Source organism: Meleagris gallopavo, chromosome 1 (assembly GCF_905368555.1).
Source record: "Meleagris gallopavo chromosome 1, MGAL_WU_HG_1.1, whole genome shotgun sequence".
In the NCBI taxonomy this organism is placed as follows: Eukaryota; Metazoa; Chordata; class Aves; order Galliformes; family Phasianidae; genus Meleagris; species Meleagris gallopavo.
This window is the reverse complement of record NC_139404.1, coordinates 22,936,985-22,961,179: the sequence shown is the minus strand read 5'-3', so window position 1 is coordinate 22,961,179 and position 24,195 is coordinate 22,936,985. Positions and strand designations below refer to the sequence as shown.

Below are 24,195 nucleotides of genomic sequence, written 5' to 3'. Positions count from 1 at the left end.
CTCCATTGGAAAAATAAAATTTAGGAATGAAGAGAAACAATTAGCAAATGTAGGCAATATTTTAGAATAATAAACCAAGTAGGAGATAAAGCTGGCCTAGTTTAGTCTTCACTGTTTGTGTCACTCCCGAGTTTTATCTAATGCACTTACTACCTGTAAACATAATTCAGGCACCTCTCCAAACTGTGACTGCACATACAATGTGTGAGCTGAACCACTGTCATTCTCCAAAGCCTTGGGACTTCTTTGCTCTGACACAGCAGTCTGCTTACTCATAGTGCAAAGCATCAGTGATGATAAGATTAATTTATTTGCTTGTTTGTCTGCTTGCTTGTTTGTTTATTTTAACTTGACCATGTTGTGGGTACAGTTTAGATTGATTAGATGGGTAAATGCCTGGCCTACTGGTGAAATATATAAGTGACAAACTTTTTGAAAAATGGTGACCAAATTGTGGACACATTTTGTCTTATGATTCAAGTGAAAAAGCACAGATAGTAGTGGCGAGACTCTGAACTGAGAGACTGGGAGAAATAGACCTACTTCTGGAAAGCATTTATTTTGGGTATTAAGTAGGTGCTGAGAACACTTCTGTGTGTTTGCTGAAGACAGGATGCCCTATCTCACTTTATCCAAAATGTAATTTTTATAGCAGTTCCAGTTTGCTAGAAATACAGATGCTATGATTTCATATCTCAGATCATAAAACCTCTCAGGCTTCTCCAAAGTGCTTTTTAATCATTCAATGCAATACTACTGTATCTGATCCTTATATAACAATCCTCGCAACACTCTGCCATGTCCAGAAGTTTTGCACATGGATAACTGAGGTATAAGGTGATCAAAGGAATTGTCTAAGTTCCATAAAGAAGACTGCAGCACAGCAGGGACTTAAACCAGATGGCCTGTGTTTCTGGATAACATTAAATTTTGAACTAACACTACTAGCTGCTGACATGTCCATATGACAGCCCAGCACAGTTTCTTGTTGCAGAGACTGGATGTGCTTCTGTTATGTTAGCTTACCACAGTGCCCAAACACAGAAATTCTAGAGGCGTAAAAGGTTTCTGTGCACTGAAAAGGCAGGCAAGGAAGGGGGTGACAGCTCAGCAACCAGACATAAGAGGCGTAAGTCTGAAATGTTATCATTTTATGGCCATGGAGTAAAAGCCCATGTTTTAAATTTGTTATTCCATGTTGCAGAGATGGCAAAATTGTAACACTAATGGGAGTTTCCTGCATGAAGCATTCTGGATTAATTAAGCAGAAAGCCATTGAGGGATCAAGCAAAAAGAAAAAAAAAAAAAAAAAAAAAAGCTGTTTAGCTGTTTTCTGAATGAAATAATTAAAGCTTCTCCTTTCATGTGCAGGTAAACCTACTTCCAGAAATTCAGTATTTCCTTTGCAGTAAAGAGGGATTGTGCCAGATAACAAAAGCCTTTTCAGGTAACTTAATTTCCTCTAATATGTGTATATGGTGAAGATCAATTACTAGTCATCATAGGAATTCTCTGAAATGAGACCATTATACTTATAATTCCTTTGTATTTTTAGTCAGTAATGCATAGATGAAAAAAAAAAAAAGAATAAAATCAATGAAAATGATACAGGAATGGTAATCAGTTTCTGACAGCACTCAAATACAGACTGTAGTTGAGCAGTATCTTTTCAGTTAAAAACATTGCATTGTTGACCACTGCATACTGCAGGAACAATTTGGCTATAAGTAAATTGTTTTTGGATTATTCTATGTTAATATGGTGTATTGGTGTTTAGACTTCAAAGTGCTTGGTGGAATATGGTATGTTTCTTCAGCTTTATAAAAAATGTTGTGGCATGGAGAAAGAGTAGGAGTTGGAGTTTGGTTGCAGTCCAGACATAGTGTACTGATAAAAAGCCTTTGTATTTTAAGAGCATCGACCAGAAGTGTGTAGAGGTTATGGGGCAGTTGCCAGAGAATTCTAATTTACTATGGGTGAAATTCAGTTTCAAATAGAAACTGACAAAACTGTGGTGCACCATATTAAGTCTACTTAAATTTTGGAGGGGCACATTCTGTTCTCAGTGAGATCACTAAATATCCAGCATCAATGCTATTTTGGATTTATGATCTATCTTCACTATATAAACTTTACTTGAAAGATTTTTTTATTTATTTGTTTTTTAATCTAGCAACAACCAACACCACATTTATCCCATTGGTATTTATCCTTGTTTGTCAGAGACATGCACGAGATTTGTAGTCTGATTTTCTTGCCTCGCCTTGCCTTGCATTTTTGTCCTTTTATATATATCCTAGGCTTACTGCAAAGATACACCACACATCATTGAACCATTTAGAAATTAGGTGTCTTCTGCTCCATTATTCTACTTTTCCCCTTAAGTCAGTGGAGAGAGAGAGGCACCTTCAAAGACTTCTCCATTTTATCTTAAACTCTATCCTTGAAGTAGGTTGGTTAAATTATACCCTGGGGGCATGTATCACCAATTACCTCTCACAACTCACTGTAAATGGAGCCTAGACAATCAGCCTAGATTAAATGCCTGATTTTTGAATGCTTGACTAAAGTTAGGGTAGAGTTCCTAACCTAACAACGTATATTTCTCTTTTAATTTTTTTACTGTTTCATTTAAAGATTGATGAATATTTAAAACCTGTGTGAAGAGTTCTCCTTAAAAAAACTGTACACTAAGTATCCCTTTAAGTCAGACATTTGCTAATTTTCTGATGTGGTAAATTGTCAAATCTGATCATAAGGAACATGCAGTATAATGAATATCTGTCCAGGCCCCACCAGAATTCTTTATAGTGAAGTTCTGTTACACCGAGTGAGTTTTAAAGATGTCTTCAGTGATGCATACTGCCTTGGGTCTCTTGCACTGGAATGCGAATGAGAAAGTATGTATATAAAAAAAAAACTGATATAGTGCTGGTTTTAGACTAACCTGAGAAGATTTCTAAAAATTTGAAAGGAGATAATTACTTATATAGTAACAAACTGCTTTTAAAAAACACTGGTTACTATCTGGGGAAATGTCACTTGCAGAAGTTTTGTTATTTTGCTGCCACAAAACCACAAACAGAAGAGGCACTCACCACAGAGAGTTTTCCCTTTAAAAATATGCACATTTTCACTGTCCATAAACTGTGGCACAAGCCACTGTGTGTAAGTGGTATGTTAGACAGTTTGGTGTTCTCTCCTCTTTAGGGAAGGGCAATTTGTAAGCATTCTATTCCATATGTGTGCTGCTAGTTCTTTCCTGGCAAAGAGAAATCTAACTGATGCTGAAGTGCCTTTGAAATGAAGGTAGGTTTGTATGCTCAGCAGCAGCTTCTCACAGTCCTTCTCACTCAGTAAAAGAACCTTATTCTGGTCATCTGCTGAAGTACTTTCAGACTGAAGAAGGCTTGCTACTCATCTCTTAGTTATCATTAAAAAAAAAAAAAAAAAGTTGAACCAAAATTAATTGCAGTGTTTTAAAGTAGAAAGAAAGTCATCTCTTAAATCTAGATTTCTCCACATCAGCATGTGATTTAGAGGCTGAGGTAATTTTTCACTGCAAGTGCCATGCCACTTAAGACACCATGGGGAGGGGATCCAGGACACCCAGTAGGTTGACCAGACTGGACACAGAACCTGTGTCTTTCTGGACCAGCAGCTGGAGGCTCAGGTGGGTATCCTATGGAATCCTAGATGGCAATAGGTATCTGTGTTTGGAGAACTAAATCTAACACTTGGTATCTAAGCTCCCCAAATTGACAGAAGTAAAGTTTAGAGTCAGCACTTTACAAGAGAATATTTAGTTCCAGCATAATTTAGGGTTAGCTGAATAGCTTTGCACTGACTGTATAGTCTGCACTCATATCCATGGACGGAAATAGGAATATGGACTCTGGCAGAGAGAGATTCATCTTTGAATAGAACAGACCTCAAGTGTCTTAATGCAGGGACAAATCCTGTTTGGTATAAATGTAGGTGTGACATATAACTTACTATATCTAACTTACCTACAGACGGTGAAATTAGAACCAGAAAGCTAAATCATTTGATTTCATTGTAGCAGTTAAGGGTACAAAAAGGCAAAAATTTAAGTAAATATCTATGTAGAACCAGATACTACCAGTTCCCTTCCATTTGTGTGTATTCTTTTTGTTGCCATCCTCTGCAATACTTCTTCCCAACAACAGCAAATCTGCCAATTAATGATTTGTTTTATCCTCAATTCTGAAATTATATGGGGAAAGAACAGTTTTTGTCAATATTTCCTCCATGCAAGGGTTTGTTTCCTTTCAAATCCGTCATTTATTTTCATCCTTTGAGTCAACAGGACTTCTCTGCAATTCCTGTTGAAGAGGATCATTGGTTTGTTATCACTGTGTGTCCTTTAGTCATCTCCCCAAGGAGTCAACCGATTGCCTGTAAAAGTGAAAATACAAAATTGCTCTAAGAATTAAGTGATCTTATTAAGGATGCACTAAGTCATAGAAAAGAATATGGGACAGCAAGGAACAGAGGAAGGGATTACTGAATGCACTGTGAGTATGACAACATTGATATTGATAAGCAGTGGGCACTAGAGTAAAGGTTATTGTTCTAAATATGTTATTCTATCTGATGATATTCCTAGACTTTGATTATTATTATTATTGTGTAACTCTTAAACTGCTAGACTTTGTGTTTAAGAGAGTATGAACTTCCACATATTTCCATGTATCTTGCTTGGCTGCTGTAAAGGAAAAGAATTACAGAAAATATCAGGTCAGTACTTTTTCTTTCCTTTTTCTCTTTAATGGAAAATCTTTTCATCAGTCTGAAAATTCAAATTTGTTCTAAGCATATGAGAAAAAAAAAAGGGAAGTCAGATCGAAGGAAGATTAGTTTAGAGGAGAAACTGGGATGTTTATGGTTAAATAGGATTGAAAAAGAGAAGATGAAAGTAGTTGCTGAATGATGGACACATGGCAGTGGTGTGGTGTAAGAATGGTAATGGATCCTAAATTCAACACAGAAGTGACTGATAAAGGCTTTCTCTCAGACTGAGAAGATTGGTTTCACTATTGCTTATACGGTGCATTTGGCCCAGTTTTTAGTCACATACCTGATGTCTGCTTATGTGGAAGTTCTGGCAAGGCTACTGAATGACCAAGGAAGTTCTCCTGGCATTTATTTCTTAGGTCAGAAAAAGATGCATCTGTTTCAGAGATCTATGAGTAAAATTTTCCTGCAAATATCTCAAACTTGTGAGATTTGAGGCTATTGAAAGATTTCACTTGTTCAGACTCCATGCCTCACCTCATGTGGGGTTGGAACTGGGATTGGATGCCTCCTGGAACTACTGAGAGATGGGAAGGACTGAGATCCATGTTGTGAACAGAAACCCAATGGCCCATCCTCAGTTTTGGGTACAGCTAAGACAGCTTGATGTAAGCACAACAAATAGTGTCTCTAACTGGTTTTGCCTACAAAGCAGTGGGAACGTTTTCCTGTTTCCCTAGTGAGCCAGACTAGTCTGTCTTTCCACATAAGCATGTCTTGCTTCACCTCATCCAGGGCCTCGCCTGTGCCATGCATAACTCTTTTCTCTACCCATCCAGACCACTGATTCTTTTTGAAGCAATACTTTTTCTGCATACCTCCCTTCTGGGTTTCTTTTTATTAGTGTCACCAGTGCAGAGACTTTATGAGTGTCTGTGAGCCTTGCATGCTCTCTTGATCACCTTCAGGGCTGGCCAACATTTTTAATCACACAGAAGGTTTGCAGATAGACATGATCCTAATGAAATTGGGTGGGAGGGAGAGCCAAGACAGTCCAGCTGTGTGACTGTGCTTTCACTATGTGACATGTTTACTGCCTGGTGCTCACTGAGGAGCACCTCAGCTTCCCTCCCCCCTGCCTGGCCAATCAGCCCTGCTTGTCTCTAGTGTCCCTGGGTGACTCTGGCTCTGATGATGAGTGGAGAAAGCAACAGGAGAGGACAGCCTTAAAACCCATCATGGTCCTTTATTGCTGTCCCCATCATTAGCCAACATCTAGCAACACACATTGGCAGAGCTGTTTACTTGCTTTTATTTTCTACACTTTGTCTTGGATGCTGTTGCCATCTGATATAATTAATGAGATAGAAGGCAATAGCAGCTTTCCTCTTCCTCTGCCACTGTCCTGGGGCCCTCGGAAGCTGATAAAAAATGCTGTCCAGCTGCAGTGAGCCTTTGGTGCTCTGCTTCCAGCTGCTGCAGTTGGCTGCCGCTCCTTTGGGTGCTTGCCTTTGGGTCCAGAAAGCCCCACTTAGCCTTCAATCGTATATCTTCTACTGTGTTACCAGAATCATAGCCCTAGTCACATACCAATCAGCCAGCACATTCACTGAGATACTTTTTACAGTTTTACAACTTACCTGTAAACTTATGTTCTGGTATGAAGGGTGCACATAGGAGAAACACTTTTGGAAAATATTGGAAAATCCTTATCTTTTAACTGTGAGGATGTGTTAGAAATGAAGAAGCAAACGTATTTTATGTATACTCTACCAAAATAGAGAAGCAATGAACATAGTAAATGATTAATCTGAACTGGAGCTGTGTTTGCTGATGTTTTTAGAGGCAAAAATAAACAAGTATTTTGAAATGCTGTGTTATCATTTGGTTTTGTTCATAACTCTGAAACTTCACAGGTGCTTTTAGTACAGATTTCAGTGCATTTCAACCCACAGTGTACATTTTCTTTCCATCAAGACCTGCTTTCTTATACTTTTTTTTTTCCTACTATAAGTGCATTTTAGATAGCCATTGCTTAAATTTCCAGAAGTTACTAATAATTTGAAGTTTCAAGGCCAGCAGGATAAATAGATGATAGAGAGTGAGATATTGAACCTACAGAAATGTGTCCATCTCAAATGAAGATTGTAACACATCAAAGTCATCACAAGGGTGTTAAGTATCAAGCAAGAAATCACATTTCTGTGAAAACAGTAAAGATTTTGCCAGCACTTCACTGGGGCCAGGACTACTCCTAGCTTTCTTCAAGTGTTCAGTACCTGCTTTGAGGCGCTCCTTTCAAAGTGCACCAGTTGTAAATCTCTAAGTGTTAAAAGCTCACTTTCTTTGACAACCTCAAGGCATAATGTGTAAGCCCTAGGAAAGTACTAATCTTTGTTTCAGAGTCTTTTCATCAGATAGGTCAAATGGATAACAGAAGGCAATTCATTGGAATGGATCTGCTTTCTGTGACAAGCCTGCAATAACCTCAAGTCATGTAAAAGCAGTTCTTCTAAAATCGTCAATTCTCTGAAATCAGCACTGAAAAATGAAAAAAAAAAAAGAAAAAGAAAAAGAAAAAAAAAGAAGCACTTTTAATAGTCATTGCTTTCATGGTTACATAGATTAGAGCAGGTTGCTATACATGGCTGAACAAAAAGAACTATAGAATGGGCTTTGATTAAAATGCCTTACCTGTGCATGTGCTCAGGAGTCTGCCTAAGACTCTGAATACTTTTTAAGCATCTCCTGATGCAAAGTAGTCTTTGCAGCTGTTTAACACACTTTAGCAACCTATAAAGCTTGGAAAAGATCCCAGCTGTAAATACCAGAAGAGGAACAGTTTGTAGCAATGCCGTTTGCTGACTCTTTGATCTCCAACAGCCCACACCAGTCAAACAGATGGATGATCCCAGCACAGAAAGCAATATGAAGTCATTCTAACTCACTGAGAAGTCATGTCAGAGAGCAAAGCTGAGAGGCAAGCAGAAATGACCTGTTATTGGTCCTTTCTGAATATTGCACTGTATCAAAAAAAATGCTGAAAATAACAGGGGTAACTATTATTACTTCTTCTTTTCCTGTGTCACAAAATTCAAGATCCTGTTAGAAACAGATTGCCATTATGAAAACTGAGGAACGTGTTCAGAAGATTTCAGATGGAAAGTCTCCCATATACATCCAGGATTCGTGTCCTTTTGTGTTCTAAAGTTGTGATGTTTTTTCTGCTTAAAAGAAAAGCAACTGGATGAAGACTGCAAATATTAATGTGCTGAGCTTACAATGTCCTGTATGAAATAAATTAATGATCTGATGTTTTCAGAACAAAACACAGCACTTTCTACATGTTTCATCCCATCTATAGCCTTGCGCTTCATTACACAACCATGGACTTTCAAGGTCACTCAATTGCTCTTGAAATGTTTCTAATATATCTAGCAGTTGTTGGGCACTTTAGAAACAAAATTACCTTTTTTTTCCCACAAAGACAATGATTTTTGCTGTTTTTTTTCTTCTTTTTTTTTTTTTTCTTTTCTGAGTGTATAAAATATAGCCTCTTTGATCTTGAGCAAACTAAAAAATTTAACAAAGAAAACCATATCATAACCCTTCTTGTAATATCAAAGAATTTTATAAAAGAAAGGATAAAGAGCAGGGCACATTCTTGTTCATCCTGCTTACTTTTTCTTTCAGTTAAGGGCTGGTCACTTAGTTCAACCGGAGAACTTGTAGTTCAGCCACTGGGATCTTCTGCTATTGAATCCATTACGTTTGCAGATCACCACACGTCCAGACTGACCTATGCATACCATCTGTCATCTGTACACATGGCCATTTACCAGGTCAGGTAAACAATGACCTGGTTGGGTACCAGGAGGTCTCAATTTATCCAATAGTACTTTTAGCCTTTGGTAAACCTTTTGCTCAGCCACATGCTGTAACTCTTAAATCAGCTATTCGTTATTGCACATGAGTTGAATCTCATTTACACTCCAGAAATGTGAGCCAAAGACAAGTGAATAACCTGGGAGCCGGAAATGGGGGAGAGGGAGCAAGAAATCATAGCTGTGTAAACTGTTTGAAAGGCCTCATTAGATACCAATGTAGTTGCTGTCACTGTCATCTGATCTGTTTTTTTCTGGTACTTTGAGAGATTGCGGGTGACAGAACAAAACCTACCACCAGTTCATCTAACAAAAGGGCACTTAATTTTTTTGATCTAGAGGTGTTGACTTGCTTTGGTGGTTCTTATACCTCTTGTTCACATATGCTGCCCAGATGTTTTCCAGCTCAGATCTATGTTTTACCCATTGCTGTGGTTAGAGGGCTAATGTGTGAATTCAGCTAAGAATTTGTAGTGGCTTCTTTACCCATTGAAATGGACAGAGAACACTCCGGATAGACTGAGAAGAGACTTTTAAGGTTGAGATTTGTTAAATGGTACTGTTTGGCAATTGTCTTCAGTGTAACTATTTCAGAGATATCAGGATAAAAGCCTTCTTCAAGCCAGAATTCCAGTGATTTTTTTTTAATTTTTTTTTTTCAAAGTGAAAGTGGGTGTCTGATTTTAAGTCCTTTGCTTAAATTAGATCATCAGAAATGGCAGCAGCAAAATGTACTTTGGCACTTGACTTTTCTTCTTCTTTTGATCTTAAAAGCCTGTGCTTTTAGGAAAGGAAAATGTAATCTGAAAAAAGAAAAAGTAATCTGGACAGGAGACTACAATGCCGGGACTCAAGTAATTTCTAATTTGGTTTCCCAAGCTGGCTGACACAACTGCTGAGCTTCTCTCATTTCTACTATAAAATGTTGTTGTTAAAAATGTTGGTTATTTACCATCCTTGAAAGGACTGGTTAATTAATAACAGCTTGTTGAGTGATTTCAAGATGGAAAAATGTGTCAATTACCACAAACGGTAAAGGCATTGCAGGCTAATTTTCATTGATGATAATGTTGATTAACAAATTCACAACTCCAACAAACACTGTTACTGCTTCTTAGCAGTAGCAAGAGTAATAAGAGTTGCCATGAGAACTGATGCATCTGAGTGTTCACTGCTACTGATGACTTTTTATTATTAGGATAATGATATTCATTGGTTACAAGAAGATATACAAATTAAGGAGCTGTCACTCCCTCATTAGCTCTGCCTGGTGGTGTACTATCATTTATCATCTCAAGGAGCAAGTGCCTCATGAGATTCTCACTTCCTTTCTTCTTCTTCCAGCCCCTTTGTAATGAGCTTCCTCCCAGGTGGGTGGTAACAGAAACCCAATAGACATGCTTAAGATACCATACAAACAGGATGGTCTGCAGAATGTGGAATAATTTAGGACCATTGTCCCACTTTTAGATCTCAGTAATAATCTATGTCCTGAATTTTCTTAACCTTCTCTGTTTTGAGAAATGGCAAGATTCCGTCTTTTGTCTTATGTCAAGGCATTTTACAGTGATTTATGGCAAACCTAAGGAGCTTCTCCCCAATGGTTATGATAATTCTAGGACACTTGTTTCATCCGTCTTTATCCATTTTTATTATGAACTGCTACAGTAAAAGCTTCACTGGGTAGTAAAAAATAAATTAATGTCATAGTAATTTGACAAGTTCCGCTAACAGCTAAAATTCTGATTTTAAAGGGATAAATTTAAACAGGATAAAGTAAAAGCCTCATCTCATTATTTTTGATTTCTGTTTTGTGAGTTAATACTATACTGGCTACTTGTTTCCTTAGTAACACAATTAAAACAATACTTTAAAAAGGAAAATATACTCTCTTTTCTCTTGAGCAACTGAACAAGCTGAACAACCCTTCTCCTCTGCCCTGTTCTTATTTTCAGTGAAATATTGGCTTTCTTTTAAAAAAGAAAACTGCATTTCAAAAATCATGCTCTCTCAACATCTCTGTCATTTTAACTAAAAAAATTGCAGAAAAATGTACGTCTTTGGCAAAATTGGGTTTTCAGATAATTTGGTGAGAGATTGTCCTTTCTACGGTTCTCTTAATTTCGTTACATAGCTATGGCTTAATCTGAGTATGCTATAGGGAGCTTGGTCTCGTACCACAGTTCTGCCTCCTTTCAGCTGCAGGCCTGTAGCTGTCTCAGTAGAACAATATGTCTCTCTCTTTTCTGCAGTATTGACAAGGAATATTTGGATTGCTGTGACAGACTTGACTGGATTTTGTGTTCCTTTGTTACTGCTTGTGGTCAGTAGACCCCTGTCTTGCTGATTGGAGGCATAGGCGTGAGATTTGCATTCTGGAATCTGTTCTGAGCTGTTTCTGATGGATGTACGACAGGATCACGACATAGGGGATCAGGGCATGGCTCCTAGAGGAGCTGTGTCTTCTTTGCCAATGTGAGGAAACATCAGAAAAGGATCTTTGAAGCCAGCCATGCATTGTGGAAGATGTGTACTTGCTTTTATAGTTCTAGTTTTGGCTGAACAGCAAAACTGTGTGATGAAAATGTGGGAGTTATTTGCACTTGCAAATAAATAACTGAAAATTACTGTGGTGGAACATCATAGTCTCTTTATAGGGTAGAAATTGCCATAGTGAAATGCTGTTATTTCTGCACAGAATGGGCATGGAAAGCAAAAGCACTTGGTTAGCTGATTCTCTCCCTGTGCATGTTTAGAAGCAAGTCTGCTAAATAAATCACTTAATGGGAATTTACTGGCTCATTCCTCATAGGCAAGTAGGCAGACAGTAGCCTGTTTTATCTATGCACCATCAGCAGACAGGTAGGCACTTACAAAGTCCAACTCAGTTATAATGCATAGCATAACACAAAGATGTTGATGAGAATATAATCTGAACATGAGGTGCTATATTAATAAGTGCCTGTTTTTTTATTAGTGAAGCCTTTACCCTGCTAAATGGTGCATGTAAGGCAAAGGACAAGATTAATTTTAGATCCACTTAGGGCTGGAAGGCTGAATGGAGCTGATCTGATGAACAGCTGATGAACATAAACAATCAAGATGTCATTTTAACAGGAACTGCATGAAAAAAAAAAAAAATCCTTTTCCTTGAATGGCTGCTCACAGCTCATCATCAGGAATACAAGTTCATTTTTTCTTTTCATTTCATATGCACTGGAGAATGTGGACATTAAGAGAGAAGCTATACCAATATCTTCACAGCATTAGCACAATGCCGTGTGTCATTAAAAAGATAAATGACGAGGTTTGGGAATAGTGTGTATAGCTTGATTTTTCCCTGACTATTACTTACGAATATGAAATATCTAAAAGTGATGTGAGTTAGTATTAATGGAAACTACCCTGCATGAAATAATGACATAAGAGTTATGTGCCTTTTTATAAGCACAGTAAGAATAAAAGATACATACCATCCATTGACATCACATCACAATATTTTGATTACTATTAATATTCACATGCCTCTGTAATCTTGAGGGCTCCGGTACGTCAGTCCTGCTCCATTGCATTCAGCTGGAAAACAAAACCTGACATAGATCCCAGGAACCACAAAAGGTAGCCCTGGCTGTCAGCATGGAAACATAGGTACATTGTTGTCTCCTGAGCTGCCTGATCATTGGGGCGAAGTCTGTTGGTTCTCAAACAAATACATTTCTCATTCAAATTAGTCGTAGTTAGGACTGTGGGAGAAAAGCAGGTTTTGGTCTTCTATATTTAGAAATAAATAACTTGTATTTAGAAGTAAAAGGAATGGTATGGGTTTTTTTTTTTGTGTAGCACTCATGCACTCATATAAAGGGACAACAGCAGCTAAGCTAATGAGCTTGCCCCTGAAAGGAGGTGCTTTGTGGACGCAAAGCTCTCTGCTAGCAGTTCCAAAAAGGATATGGTCTAAGTATTTGTTATTTTCAGATGATTCTGTTAGCTCCTCTCTACCTGTTGTTTGTTACTCATTTTTTTTTTTCCCTAACAGCAGGAGATGACCAGCATTTTCAGTGGCCTTTCCTTCTCATTCCCTTTGTACTTTTTAGACATGCAGCTCTCAATTGCCACCCCAGGATGCTCCAGTTGGCACGGGCTGTCGGGGGACAACACTGCAAGCAACATCACCCACGGCGGCAAAAACAATGTCAAGAAACACATTGCCCATCTGCAGTACTTATGGAGCCAAACCAATGGAGCACAGCTGTAAGCTAATGATACCTTACCCCCAGAAATTATATGTGTTTCATAATGCATTTTGCTGGGAGTCAGGGACACAGAATGGAGAGAAAATGGAGACCACAGCAGATGGAGCACTTAGATGTGTTCTATTTTTTATACTTGCATGTTTGTTTCTGCATTAGCCGGTCTTACACGTGCTTTGTGTATGAACAACTAAGCCTTCATGTTGATAGCCTTTAGACTCCTAGATAAATAAATATAGATCCAGAGTCACCTCTGAATACTTAGATCTCATGGTGGCTGAGCTGTTTCCTGTTCCCATCCCTTTCTGATCCCTATTCCAGGCACACACACATAGTCTTTTGCACAGAGGCTTTCTGTTAAATGAAGAACTAAAATATATTTTAGAACTGGCTGTCCAAATGTAGTTTCCTGTATTCCAGGACCACACAGATTTTGTGGTCAGTGGTCCTACTGTTCTGTGGGGGAAGAAAAATGCCTGTTTAACATAGATATTATTAGAATATCTTCAATAAGTGGAAAATCTGAGGCCTGAAGAAGCTATGTCTTGATAAAGATTACATGTAAATGGGAGGAGATTGTGAAATCCCTCTTTTGCCACAAGTTATAGTCTTAAAGACAATAATTTGTACTCATTCTCTCATGGCATTTGCTATGAAGTAGATTGATATTCAGAGATTTTAGTGGAGTAAGAACCACACTTCTGAATATTCCCTAGAATAGCTCAAGTTTGCCTATGTAATGAGATCTTAGAGAACTGATTTTTCCCTGTTTGTTGGTTTTTTTTCCCCCTGTTTCTACAGCTGATTTTTTTTTTTTTTTTTTGTGCAGACTATGGGAGTCACAGACTGGTAACTACAGAGCTACATCACTTCCTAGACAAAGATTGCTTGCATAATTATTTTATGAGTAGCTGCTTAATTATGGGTTGTTATTGTCTCTCATAGTATTTGGAATCATAATTCATGTATTTGCTTAGTATAAGCATGCAGTACCACATGTTTGTGGCCTTATATTATACTGAGGAATGTGCTTATGATAGTATGTCTTTCCATTCTTTTTGTTTTTCTGAAGTCACTACCAATCAGTGTTAAATTTGGTACCCTGATTGTGCACTTCTGTAATTCAAACTGCTTACGTTTCATTAATGTTTTTACCTTCACTCTGAATGTCCTGGCTTAGTAACGTCTTCTTTTCCACCACTCACAACATGCCCACAATGCATTTACCAATAAGTTATCTCAACCATAACTCTCTTCTACCATAGTTACCTTCTATGTTTGCAAATTATGATTACAAATACTGAAGGCAACAAAAAAGACTTGATATAAAGTTTGGTTCCAGCCTTATTTTCATCTACTGTGTAATCCAGCTTGGGGAAAAAAAAAACAAACAAAACCATAAATTATTGTCTCCATTACTTTCACCATTCAAATGCTCATTTTCCTGCTAAATGAAATGCAGAAGTGCTTTATTAACTTTCTATATTCTTACTGCTTCCCAGGAATCAAGTGTCAGCTTCATCAGACCACAAGGATATCCTTAAAGCTCAAGACCTTTCTGTCATCATAAAAGCATACGTGCTAGTTACATCCTTAACACCTTTGAAGGCCTTTCTTCATTCAGCTGCTACTGTCTGGCATCCACCCAAAAAGAAGCATTTTTCTGTAAAGGTAAAATGTTTTGTTTCCTAGTTTTTGGTCTTTTACAGACAAAGTAGAGACAGAAAACCGGGTAATGTTTATCTTCTCTTTTCCCCCTTCTCTACTTGCAATCATGAGCTGACAGTGATGGTTCTTCTCAAGTACTGCTTTCATTTCTCAGAAAAAGTGGGGCTTCGTTCATGTAGGAGAGAAGAGCTGGCCTGTGCAGTGGGGGTTATGAAGGGCCCTGGGATTTGCTTGCTTGAAAGCCAGCTTTTGCTGGTGAAACATCACAGCAGCTTTACAGTCAGAGTTTTCTCTAAAGCTCAGCTTCAGTACGCTCTGATGCAGTAACATCTTTTGCCTGGATGTTGACAGCGTTGTAAAAAACAAAAGTAAATATTTAAATTATTTGTTTAGATTTCTTTTTTAGGTGCAGTAAAATAGAATGGATGAGTGTCAGGGCACATCCAAATAAGGAGAAGGAAGGATTCTGTGGAGAAAGTGGCTTCTCATGGTCTGTAGGTTTTATGGAGAAGAATGTATCCCACATGCTTTAACTCTGCCTATCTCCAAAGTGCCTGGAGAGACCCCTCTCTCTTCATGTCTAGTTTCCTCAGCAGTTGTATGGATTCCAAATACATTTTTCCATTCCTTTCAGCAAGGAACTGTCCTTCCACACAGCAGCTCTTTTTGAAGGTAGTATAGGTTTCGGCTGCTGCTTTTTGAAGGAAAAAGGTCACAAAGTAGCAGTGATTTCTAGAGGTGACACTAGAAAACTCCTTCAGCAGCCCTCTGAGGATGGGTGTACTTTGCTCATATAACAAGGACAGGAGCAGGTCTTGTCTTTGAATCAGCGTGAATGTTGTGGCATCACTGCCAGGACTCTCGATGATGCTAATAATTTGGTATGTTCTATAATTTTAGCTCTGTGAAAGTTAAATGCCTACTCTAAGCTCATGATCTAATTCTAGTTATCGAAGAAGCAGACAACTCTAGGGTACAGAACATCTCAGTTTAGACACTACTTTTGGAATGAGGTAGGTTTCCTTCCAGAAATACCTGTTTCTTTCCACGGGCTATGACTATCATAGGGAACAAGGCAAATTCTAGATGGCTAAAATTAGATGAGACAAACCTACTTACCTCTCTTTCCCTCTTCAGAATCCCACTGAAATATATTATTTTACACTTCCTTTATGTGCATTTAAAAAGACTAGTGGACATCCACTTTCAACCCTTGGAAGTCAGTTTCGTTTTGTGAATTAAAATACCAAAATGTTCAGTATCTGAAGTAGACAGTACTTTGAAGGTTATTAGTCATTAATGGCTCTGATATGGCTCTGTAAAATAATTCCAACTGAGGGAAGTCTGCTGAAAGGGGTGCCAGTCATCATTTACAGAATCCTTTGCAGCTGAAGAAGCAATAAAAAAGACAAATAGAAGCAGCAGTAGTTCCAGTCTGGTTACTGCTGCTGTGGTGTTGTATCTTCCACAGCTTTAGGCAGACTTGTCAAAATGGCAAGAAATACACAAAAAGTAGGCACCTCAGAAAGCACATTTGTAGTGATGAAGAATTTTAAATACAAATCAACAAAACAATGGAATGCATGTCTATAAGACTGTCTTTCCGCATAAGCAGTGCACACTGTATAGTCTGGGAGGAGTCAGGGAGATTCACTCAGCAGCCAGAAGCTCCACTGGGAAAATCACAGAGGCTAATGTGCTTGATGCACAGACATCAGGCAGGAGTCATTAGAAAAGATGGCATCAGTCAGGAAAGAGACTTTGGGAAAATTCTTTTTGAATTCAGTTGTAGATCAACTTTGAGATGAGATTACATCAAGTTTCTAGGAAACTCTGTGGAGTCATCACTTATTGCCAGAGAGACATACAGTGCCAGCATCTATCACTATCTCCTCTCCCAGACTTTACAGTGGAGCTATGTGTGTTTGTACAAATAATCTGGTTTAGAATGCTTCTATAAGCATTATGTTTTTGCCAGCTCTAGTGTGTAGGAAAGGAAGTTGTTACATTATGAAGATCTAGCATGTCAGTAGTTGATAAAAACAGATATTAAGTCTAAGATCTGTTCTTCCACTGATTGACAGAATACCCATTGGTGTCACTGGGAACTGATTGTGCCTATAGGGGAGACTTGGATCTGGAATAAAACTGTGTGATGTGTTCTTTCCCCAAGAGCAGTTGATTGAACTCATCTTTTAAAATGAATAGTTTTAATCTGCTGTATTGTATCGTAGATGTATTGCTTTCAATAATGTTGCACAATAATTTGGAGATTTGCATAGTGTATATAAGCATTTGTTTAGCAAATTTTCTTGCGCCAGTGTAATTAAACCATTATTGATAAAAAATACATTCACAACTTCGGCTGAATTCCAACTTTACCACCACAAACACAAAGGTGTATCTTTACTACTACAGATTCAGTATCTTGAGTTTAAAATTTGATCTTCTGTGCAAAACAACCCTTTATGGTTGCTAAAACTAACCAGAACGTGGTATATGTGAAAGAGATATTTTTCAAGTCTGGAGATGTGGTACCAAATGACAACAAATGATTTACAGAAACTGCGTAAAGACAAAAAATAAGTTTAAATTAGTTAAATAACACTCTATTCTCCACTGTTAGTAGACTGTTGTAAATAATTTCTATGACTCAGATTTGTTTATCCTAATCAGAGTGATAAGTCTTTATAATGACTTCTTGAATAAGCATTGGCCAAATGGCAGTTCAGGAAGAGTTCAAGTTCATTTTACTCACCAGCTGCCGGCGCTTTTTTTGGATTATGCAGATTTTAGAATCTCAGTTCAGAAAGGAAAAAAGTTAAATCTTGAATTGGCATGAAGATTTTGTGTGTGCTCAAGGGGTGGCAAAAGTACAACTCTGGATCTGGGCCCCGGTTGGGAAGATGCAGGAAATGCAGTGAAGGGAATGGCTTTCTGCCACACAAATGTTATGAGACTCACATAATAGCCTTATTTCCATGAGGAAATTTGGAAACTCTTTATTTAGACCATCTGTGCTTTGAAAAAATAATAATAAAATGGAAGTTTTCTATTTTGCATATGGTACCAATTATGAGAGGGATCTCTATGTGCAATAATTGCCTTCATATTAATCAAATATGCATGTGTATTAAACAAAAAGCTGACCTATGAATCATTTTCTGTTTTATAGAAGCTGGTGTGTAAGACATTCATTTATGATTAATTATCTCAAGGTTTAACACACTATAAAGTACTTCCTTTGCTCAGCCATTAGTCTTTCCCAATCTGGTTCCAGTTCACAACAAAGGATGAGTTTTGCAGAATTCAGTAGTGCCACACTGTGCGTCACCTGGGAAGGTTCTTCTGTGTTGTAGGCTTGAGTGGCCACTTTTCTGTCTCACTGTCCATTTGCTCATCAAAAACATATGACAAGTTCCTCCCAGACTTGAATTTTTTGACTGATTTATGAGGCATAGCCCTAGATGACCTTAGCTGAGACTATGCTTATCACTTAAAAAGTGATTTTCAAGTTGCACAGTGAAGCAAACATACTAAACTGAAGCTGTTTCACAGAATTATAGAATCACAGAATAGGTTGGGTTGGAAGTGACTTTAAAGATCATCTAATTCCTACCCCCCTGCCATGGGCATTTTTACCAACCAGATCTTACTGTGGTATAAGACACTATAACCAAAATTCTCTTTCTTGTAAAATAGGTACTTGAAAAATTGAGTAAAGAAAAATAATTATCATGCTTAAAATATATGCAACTAAAACTGGATCCTCAACTGTCCAAGAAATATGTCCTTTAAGAGGACATGGAAATCTGGTTTAGAGCAGAATGCTGAAAATTAGGTTACAGTATTGCCCTCAAGTGGCCAATTTTGATACTACTTCACATATTTTATATGAAATAGAACGCAAGTGTTCATGCAGATAAAAATCAAAATGGTTAGAAGCAGCAGAAACTTGCAGGATTTTTTTCCTTTGTTTTAATTTGGGATTACCCATTCTTGCCCTGTCCCTTAGCAAGAGCAAATGCAAAAGAAAATTATCATCAACTATTAATTCGATTGCAGGCTTATTTGGGAATAAAATTAAATTTGTGCATTAGGTGTTGTAAGAACTTAGCACATGTATTTCACTGTTCTTTCAAAAGGCCTAAGCAGAGAATCTTCCTGAGACACTGAGCATAGCATAATGTCTCTGATTTCTCTACTCAAATCATTTAGAACCCATTTAGTCTGCTTGGACTGGGGAAGATTAAAGATATGCTTAGACTGACATTCCTTTTTCTGGCATAAAAAGTACTTATACCTAGGCAGATTCTACCCATTTCTGATAACCTGCAAGTTAAGACACACTGAACTGGAAGTCGAATACATTTATGTTTAATAAACTCCTGTGGACTTATGTGTTACACAGTTCTCTACCTTCTTCATTTTCTGTGTCAGGCATTTCAGTCTGTAAGGCATTGTACAAATACAGTCAAAATTCTTCCTGGAGTTCTTTTCTGCTTTTTTTCGACACGGACATCACAGTTTCTCTACTAAGAGCTCTAGACCGATAGTTCTTTATAACAAGTAGATATGTCATAAATAAGTCTTGACACTTTTATCCATGCCCTTCGCTCTCTGCTTTTCTTCTAGACCATAGACCTTCTGGCTCTTCAGTCCAAGCAATGATATAAACATGCCTCTGTGTTTTTCCCAGAACTGTCTCTTTTATCCTGTTTCCTTTTTTCACTTGCCTTTCAACATCTCTTAATTATCTTATTTGCTTCTCACAACAAACTGGGAAATGTCATTAGTAAATCTTCTTTACTCTTCCCCTAAAAAATTGATACTGTGTTGGAAAACTATTCTTAATTCAGTCCCATTCAAAGGACCTAATTTAGTTGCTGTGGAAGCTAGTGAACAGCTTTTCACTGACACCAGTAATCTTTGGACTTAATCTTAAGAGCAAGGATCTTTAAGGTTTTCTCAGGTGATCTTTTCTCTGTTTTTTGTTTTATTTTTCCACCGGCAAAGATTTAAAATAACACATTCTGGAGCAAATACTGAAATTAATGGTGACTGTCCACTGAAACTTGATAAACAAAGAGAGACAAGGGTTATTTTGTCCAGAGCTATTACATGACCTTTCTTGATGATAACATACCTAAAGAATAGAAAATATTCATAAATATATATATATTTACTCATAAAACAGCTGAATAACATCCTGATTCCTCCCTGATCAAGTGCCATGTAAGATGTACAGAGAAATGGCACAACATAGCGATAAATCAGGGGTGAAATGAACAGAAATACCTAATGCTAACATTATCAGCTTGTGATAAATGTCTGCACTGTTTTCTCTGTGAAGTATTCTAGAACTACCACTTTTGATTATAGGTACATTTTTCTCCCATTACCTATATTGCAATTTTTTTTTATATATTGCGGTAATGGTGAAATTTGCCTGTGCTAGCAGGCAGTACAGAAAATAGTTTCACTGCAAAATATTGATTCTGTGTGGAACCAGACTATATTCTTCCAGCCACTTTAGATATCTAGATACGTCCACACATACAGTCAAAGGGAATATTGCTTGTGTCTAAAAGAGTATTTCTATATCTGCGATCAATTACTTATATCCCAAAGTATTCCGATTTGGTGAAGGAATATCACTAAATATGGATCCATCAAGAATAATGAATATAGAAAGTGAACTGAAAGTACACTACTTATACTGAAGAAGCTAGAAGAGCTTGATTGAATTAACTCAAGTGAAAGCATCCTTGGCTGTTTTCAAAGAGAGGTGAATGTATTGAGTCTTTTGAGAACCTGTAAATCCAACTGATCAGGAAGGCTGCAACAGCTCTGATGCTGTAGAGAAATTTGGAAAGAACAGTCTTTGATATTTCAAAAAGACACATCTTTTTGGAAACCAAAAGTCATGTTTTACTTCCCCAGAAGTAAATCTTACTCTCAACTATGATACCGATAACTTTACCTTTCATCTAGTTTTGAAGATTGCAAATAAGGACCATCGAGGTCACTTTATAAAGTATTCATACAAATCCTATAGAATATGGTGCCTCAGATCTCAAAGTCTAAACCTCAGAATTTCTCTGAACTACTCAGTAGCTTCAGTGGCCTTTCATCTTCTATCTGCCTGCTTCCTGTGCAGGTTCAGAGCTCAGCTACAGCTCCAAAGGTGGGATACTGTTTCAGGAAAAACTGATGAGCTCACATTGTTCTAACAAAATCAGGATAGAAGTGGTTAACTGATTATATGTAATTAACTGGCAGTTGGTATTATTAGCATACTCAATATCACTAATAGACCAGATAAGCCATGATACTAGGCACTTCAATAATGTTCATAATGTTAATAATGTTCTAAATATCCTCTTATAAATAACCCTCTGAAGTTCTAGTCCCACTCACCCAACTGCTCACCCACTCCTATGTGCTCCTGTCTCACAGGCAGCAGGGTTACAAACACAGCCTCACTCTCTTTGGGGGCAGTTCTCTGCTTGCACACAACTCTAGCTGGAGAAGTGGAAGCTCCAGATCTGTGTACACCCATATAGGACCCATGCCAAGGCTGACAGCCCACTAAGCCCTATGCTCCAGGAAAAACTGTAGTGCTGGTGGGCTGAATTATGGTTGTACCTGACCAGTTTTGCCTGCTGCTGTTTCCGCTCCAAATCCTCTTTCTCCCAACCCACCCCACTGCAAATTTTCATGCTTTTTTAATGTTATTTTTCAAGCTGGCTCCTTCCTCGTAATTTCTTTGTTGCCATTTAATCTTGCTGTTGGTTTATTATCATCATTTTAGGGCAAAAACCCTCCCAGATCATTTTGTATATTCCAGTCACGCGGGTTTTGTTATCTGTAAGACTTTTGTCAAGGGTAGACTACATGAGCTCTCCCAGGATTTATCTCCTTCCTGCCTTCAGTGTCTCGTTTAGATTCTTCGCTAGAGGAACAGAGCAGTTTCAGATTGCAATTAATGTCACCATTTTGAAATATCTACCCCAAGATGACATAAATCATGTTCCTGAAGTGTCTGTATTGTGCAATGAAGTAAAAAAAGAACCTAAACATAAACCACACAATCTTGTAGGGTGGCATTCCTTTGCATACTGCGACACCTAAGTGAATTGTCTGTGTGTGAGCTGTGTTTCTGAACTCCTATTGTAATTAACATAAAGCTAAGTCAGTGAAGGTAGGTGTTATAAGTTTGCATTTATTGCCATTCCTGAGATTAGTTAAGGAAAATCTTCCTTTTTTGACTTGTCATGTGGCAAAGCTGTGCTGGGATGGAGCTAGCAGGCAATCCCAGAAGAATTGCTACATTTTGTTTTCATTGCAGTAAAATTCCTTTACATCTTCTGTGGAGTGTTGGAGTCTGACACCCAGTGCACACAGTGTACGTGCCATGTCTGCTCCTCAGCATGCTCTGAATAGGCCTCTTAAAATAAAGGAGTGGAGGTGGGAGAAACTGGGACATAGCTGTCTGATTTAATTTATACCTTTCTGAAGCAAATCCTCAGCTAACTATTCAGCTGGCTGCCCCAGGCTGCCCTAGAACCCGTCTTAAGAAATTCAATTGCAGAGAACATGCCAGAGGAAAATCTTCTGAAGGGAATTACTAAGCTACCATAGTATGCAGCCCTGTGAACGGTACATTCCTCTGCTCTCCTTTAGTGTCCATGAGTCTGTTCATGAAGCTTGTCAATTACACTGCATTTTTATTCAGTCTTTTAGACCACTCACTGGTGATTCCATGTATTTTTGAAGGTCCAAAGGAATCCATGTCACTGAAATCATAAGGCTTATTTCAATGACTACAGATTTTTAAAAAATAAAATTCAAAGTGGGTAGAGAAAAAGCATTTTAAATTTAATACTGTTACCCATTTTTTTTTTCTCCAATGGCTTATCCTAAAGCAAAAACAGTTATCAGTGAGCTGAAGATCAATGAGTTAAAACTCATCTTAATTATGTTCCTAGTTCAGACTGCCTTTGGAGAAAATATGTTTTGATCCCTGTACTTTAACTAGATTTATACATTCTCTGAAAGGTATTATATAAATACATGGAATATACCCCTGACTATATTCATCCAGCACGTGGATGAACATTTCCAAGCTCCTGAGAACTCTTGCAGTTCTGCACACAATGGTGTCATTGTACAATGTGTATGTCCATGTGTACATTAGGTTTTACAGCCTACTAAAATTTAATCCCTATTCCTCTGCTCAAAAATCTGGCAGTAAAAGGTCAGCTTTCTCACAGACTAAATTCCTGTGATTGTCACTAGTTTTTTTTCCATTCTGTCCTCTTCTGCTATTCTGTGCTGTTTTTAATCAACCTCAGTCAATAAGGAGGTTGAACCCTGCTGGGCAGGTGGTCTGTTTCCTCTGAAGGTGGGAGAACGTGCCTCAGTAGTCATCATCTGTAGTAACCTTCAGCTTAGTGACTTCACTGTTCTGCAGTTGAACAGAACTAAGTGTTGGAAACACTTAGAAAAACTCAAAGTTGCTATAGGTATTCATATTTCTTATCCCCAGTCCATATATTCTACATTTTCCCTATTAGGTGCTGAGAACTCCGTAGAATCCATAAGAGTCAAATGTAACCTGAACTGGTTTGAACTGGAGTTTTTCATGAACTGGAATTGAACCTGAAGCATTTTTCTGGTGTCTTTGTTGGTCCTGAACCAAGCTGTCTAAATATTTATTTTCAGTCATTGGCTTAGAATAAACATTGTCCTAAAACCTGATATCCTATAATGAGGACCCGCTGAGCACAGTTGTTTTTTTTCTAATCTGCCCAAAGAGGACTGTAACTAAAATGCAGATCCTTGGAGAAGCCAGTTTTATTTCAAGGTCTGTTGTGTTGGAAGCAGTTTGCTGCTTTAGCCAGCAGCATGCTGTGAGTGCAAACAGTGCAAATCAGCCTGCCTTTCAGCAGTTCTGGCTCAAAATACATGCCTTGCGTATCCTTTGTGTTGCAGTATTTAGGAACCAATTGGTGGAGATGAGCAAATGACCTATAAAGGGCTTTTTCTGTCCCTCTTGCTGTTCTTTCCAGTAATCGCCCTCTATCTCTCCTTATAAAATTCTGTAGCTCCTTATGTCCCCTGTGCAGTAAAGCAAGACAGCTTCTCACTTACCCCTCGAAACCCACTGTAGACATAGGAAACTAGAGAAGAGGTAAAAGCTAATCTAGCAGCAATGTGAGTGATGTACAGGATCTGGCAAAGACACTGGAGATAGATGTCAAAGTAAGCTGATGAACCACCTTGTTGTCTCATCCTGCTGAGGTGAATCTTCATTCTTAGTTTCTTATTTCATATGAACTGATTAATAAATTGCTGTTGGGCTTCACCAAAACTGGGACAATTTCAATCAGAGATGAATCTGAATCAGAACTGATGTGAAAATTATTCAGCTTCACATTCTGAATCTTTGTGTCACTCTATAGGAGAAACAAAGCTGAGTGATCTTGGACTTTGAGAAGCAAGTACTCCTGCTTGCCTTGAAATGTAGCGCCATCTCAAGCTTTGCATAATCTCTTTCTACATTGCAGTTCTAGGGCTCTTTTGCCCTAGAGATTCACGGAACTGCAGTACACATGGAAACTCTATGACAT

At 38.0% G+C, this 24,195-nt stretch overlaps 1 protein-coding gene across 5 annotated transcripts in view; it reads left to right on the top strand.

Annotated features, from left to right (window-relative positions):
• CPED1 (cadherin like and PC-esterase domain containing 1) overlaps window positions 1-24,195 on the top strand; it is a 142,841-nt gene that overhangs the window by 33,652 nt on the left and 84,994 nt on the right. For all 5 annotated transcript variants that reach the window (XM_010706395.4, XM_019612394.3, XM_085218744.1 and 2 more), the window contains exons 5-7: window positions 1,372-1,447; window positions 12,737-12,893; window positions 14,395-14,563. In XM_010706395.4, the coding sequence (XP_010704697.1) occupies window positions 1,372-1,447; window positions 12,737-12,893; window positions 14,395-14,563 (402 nt within the window). The remainder of the gene's footprint in view (window positions 1-1,371; window positions 1,448-12,736; window positions 12,894-14,394; window positions 14,564-24,195) is intronic.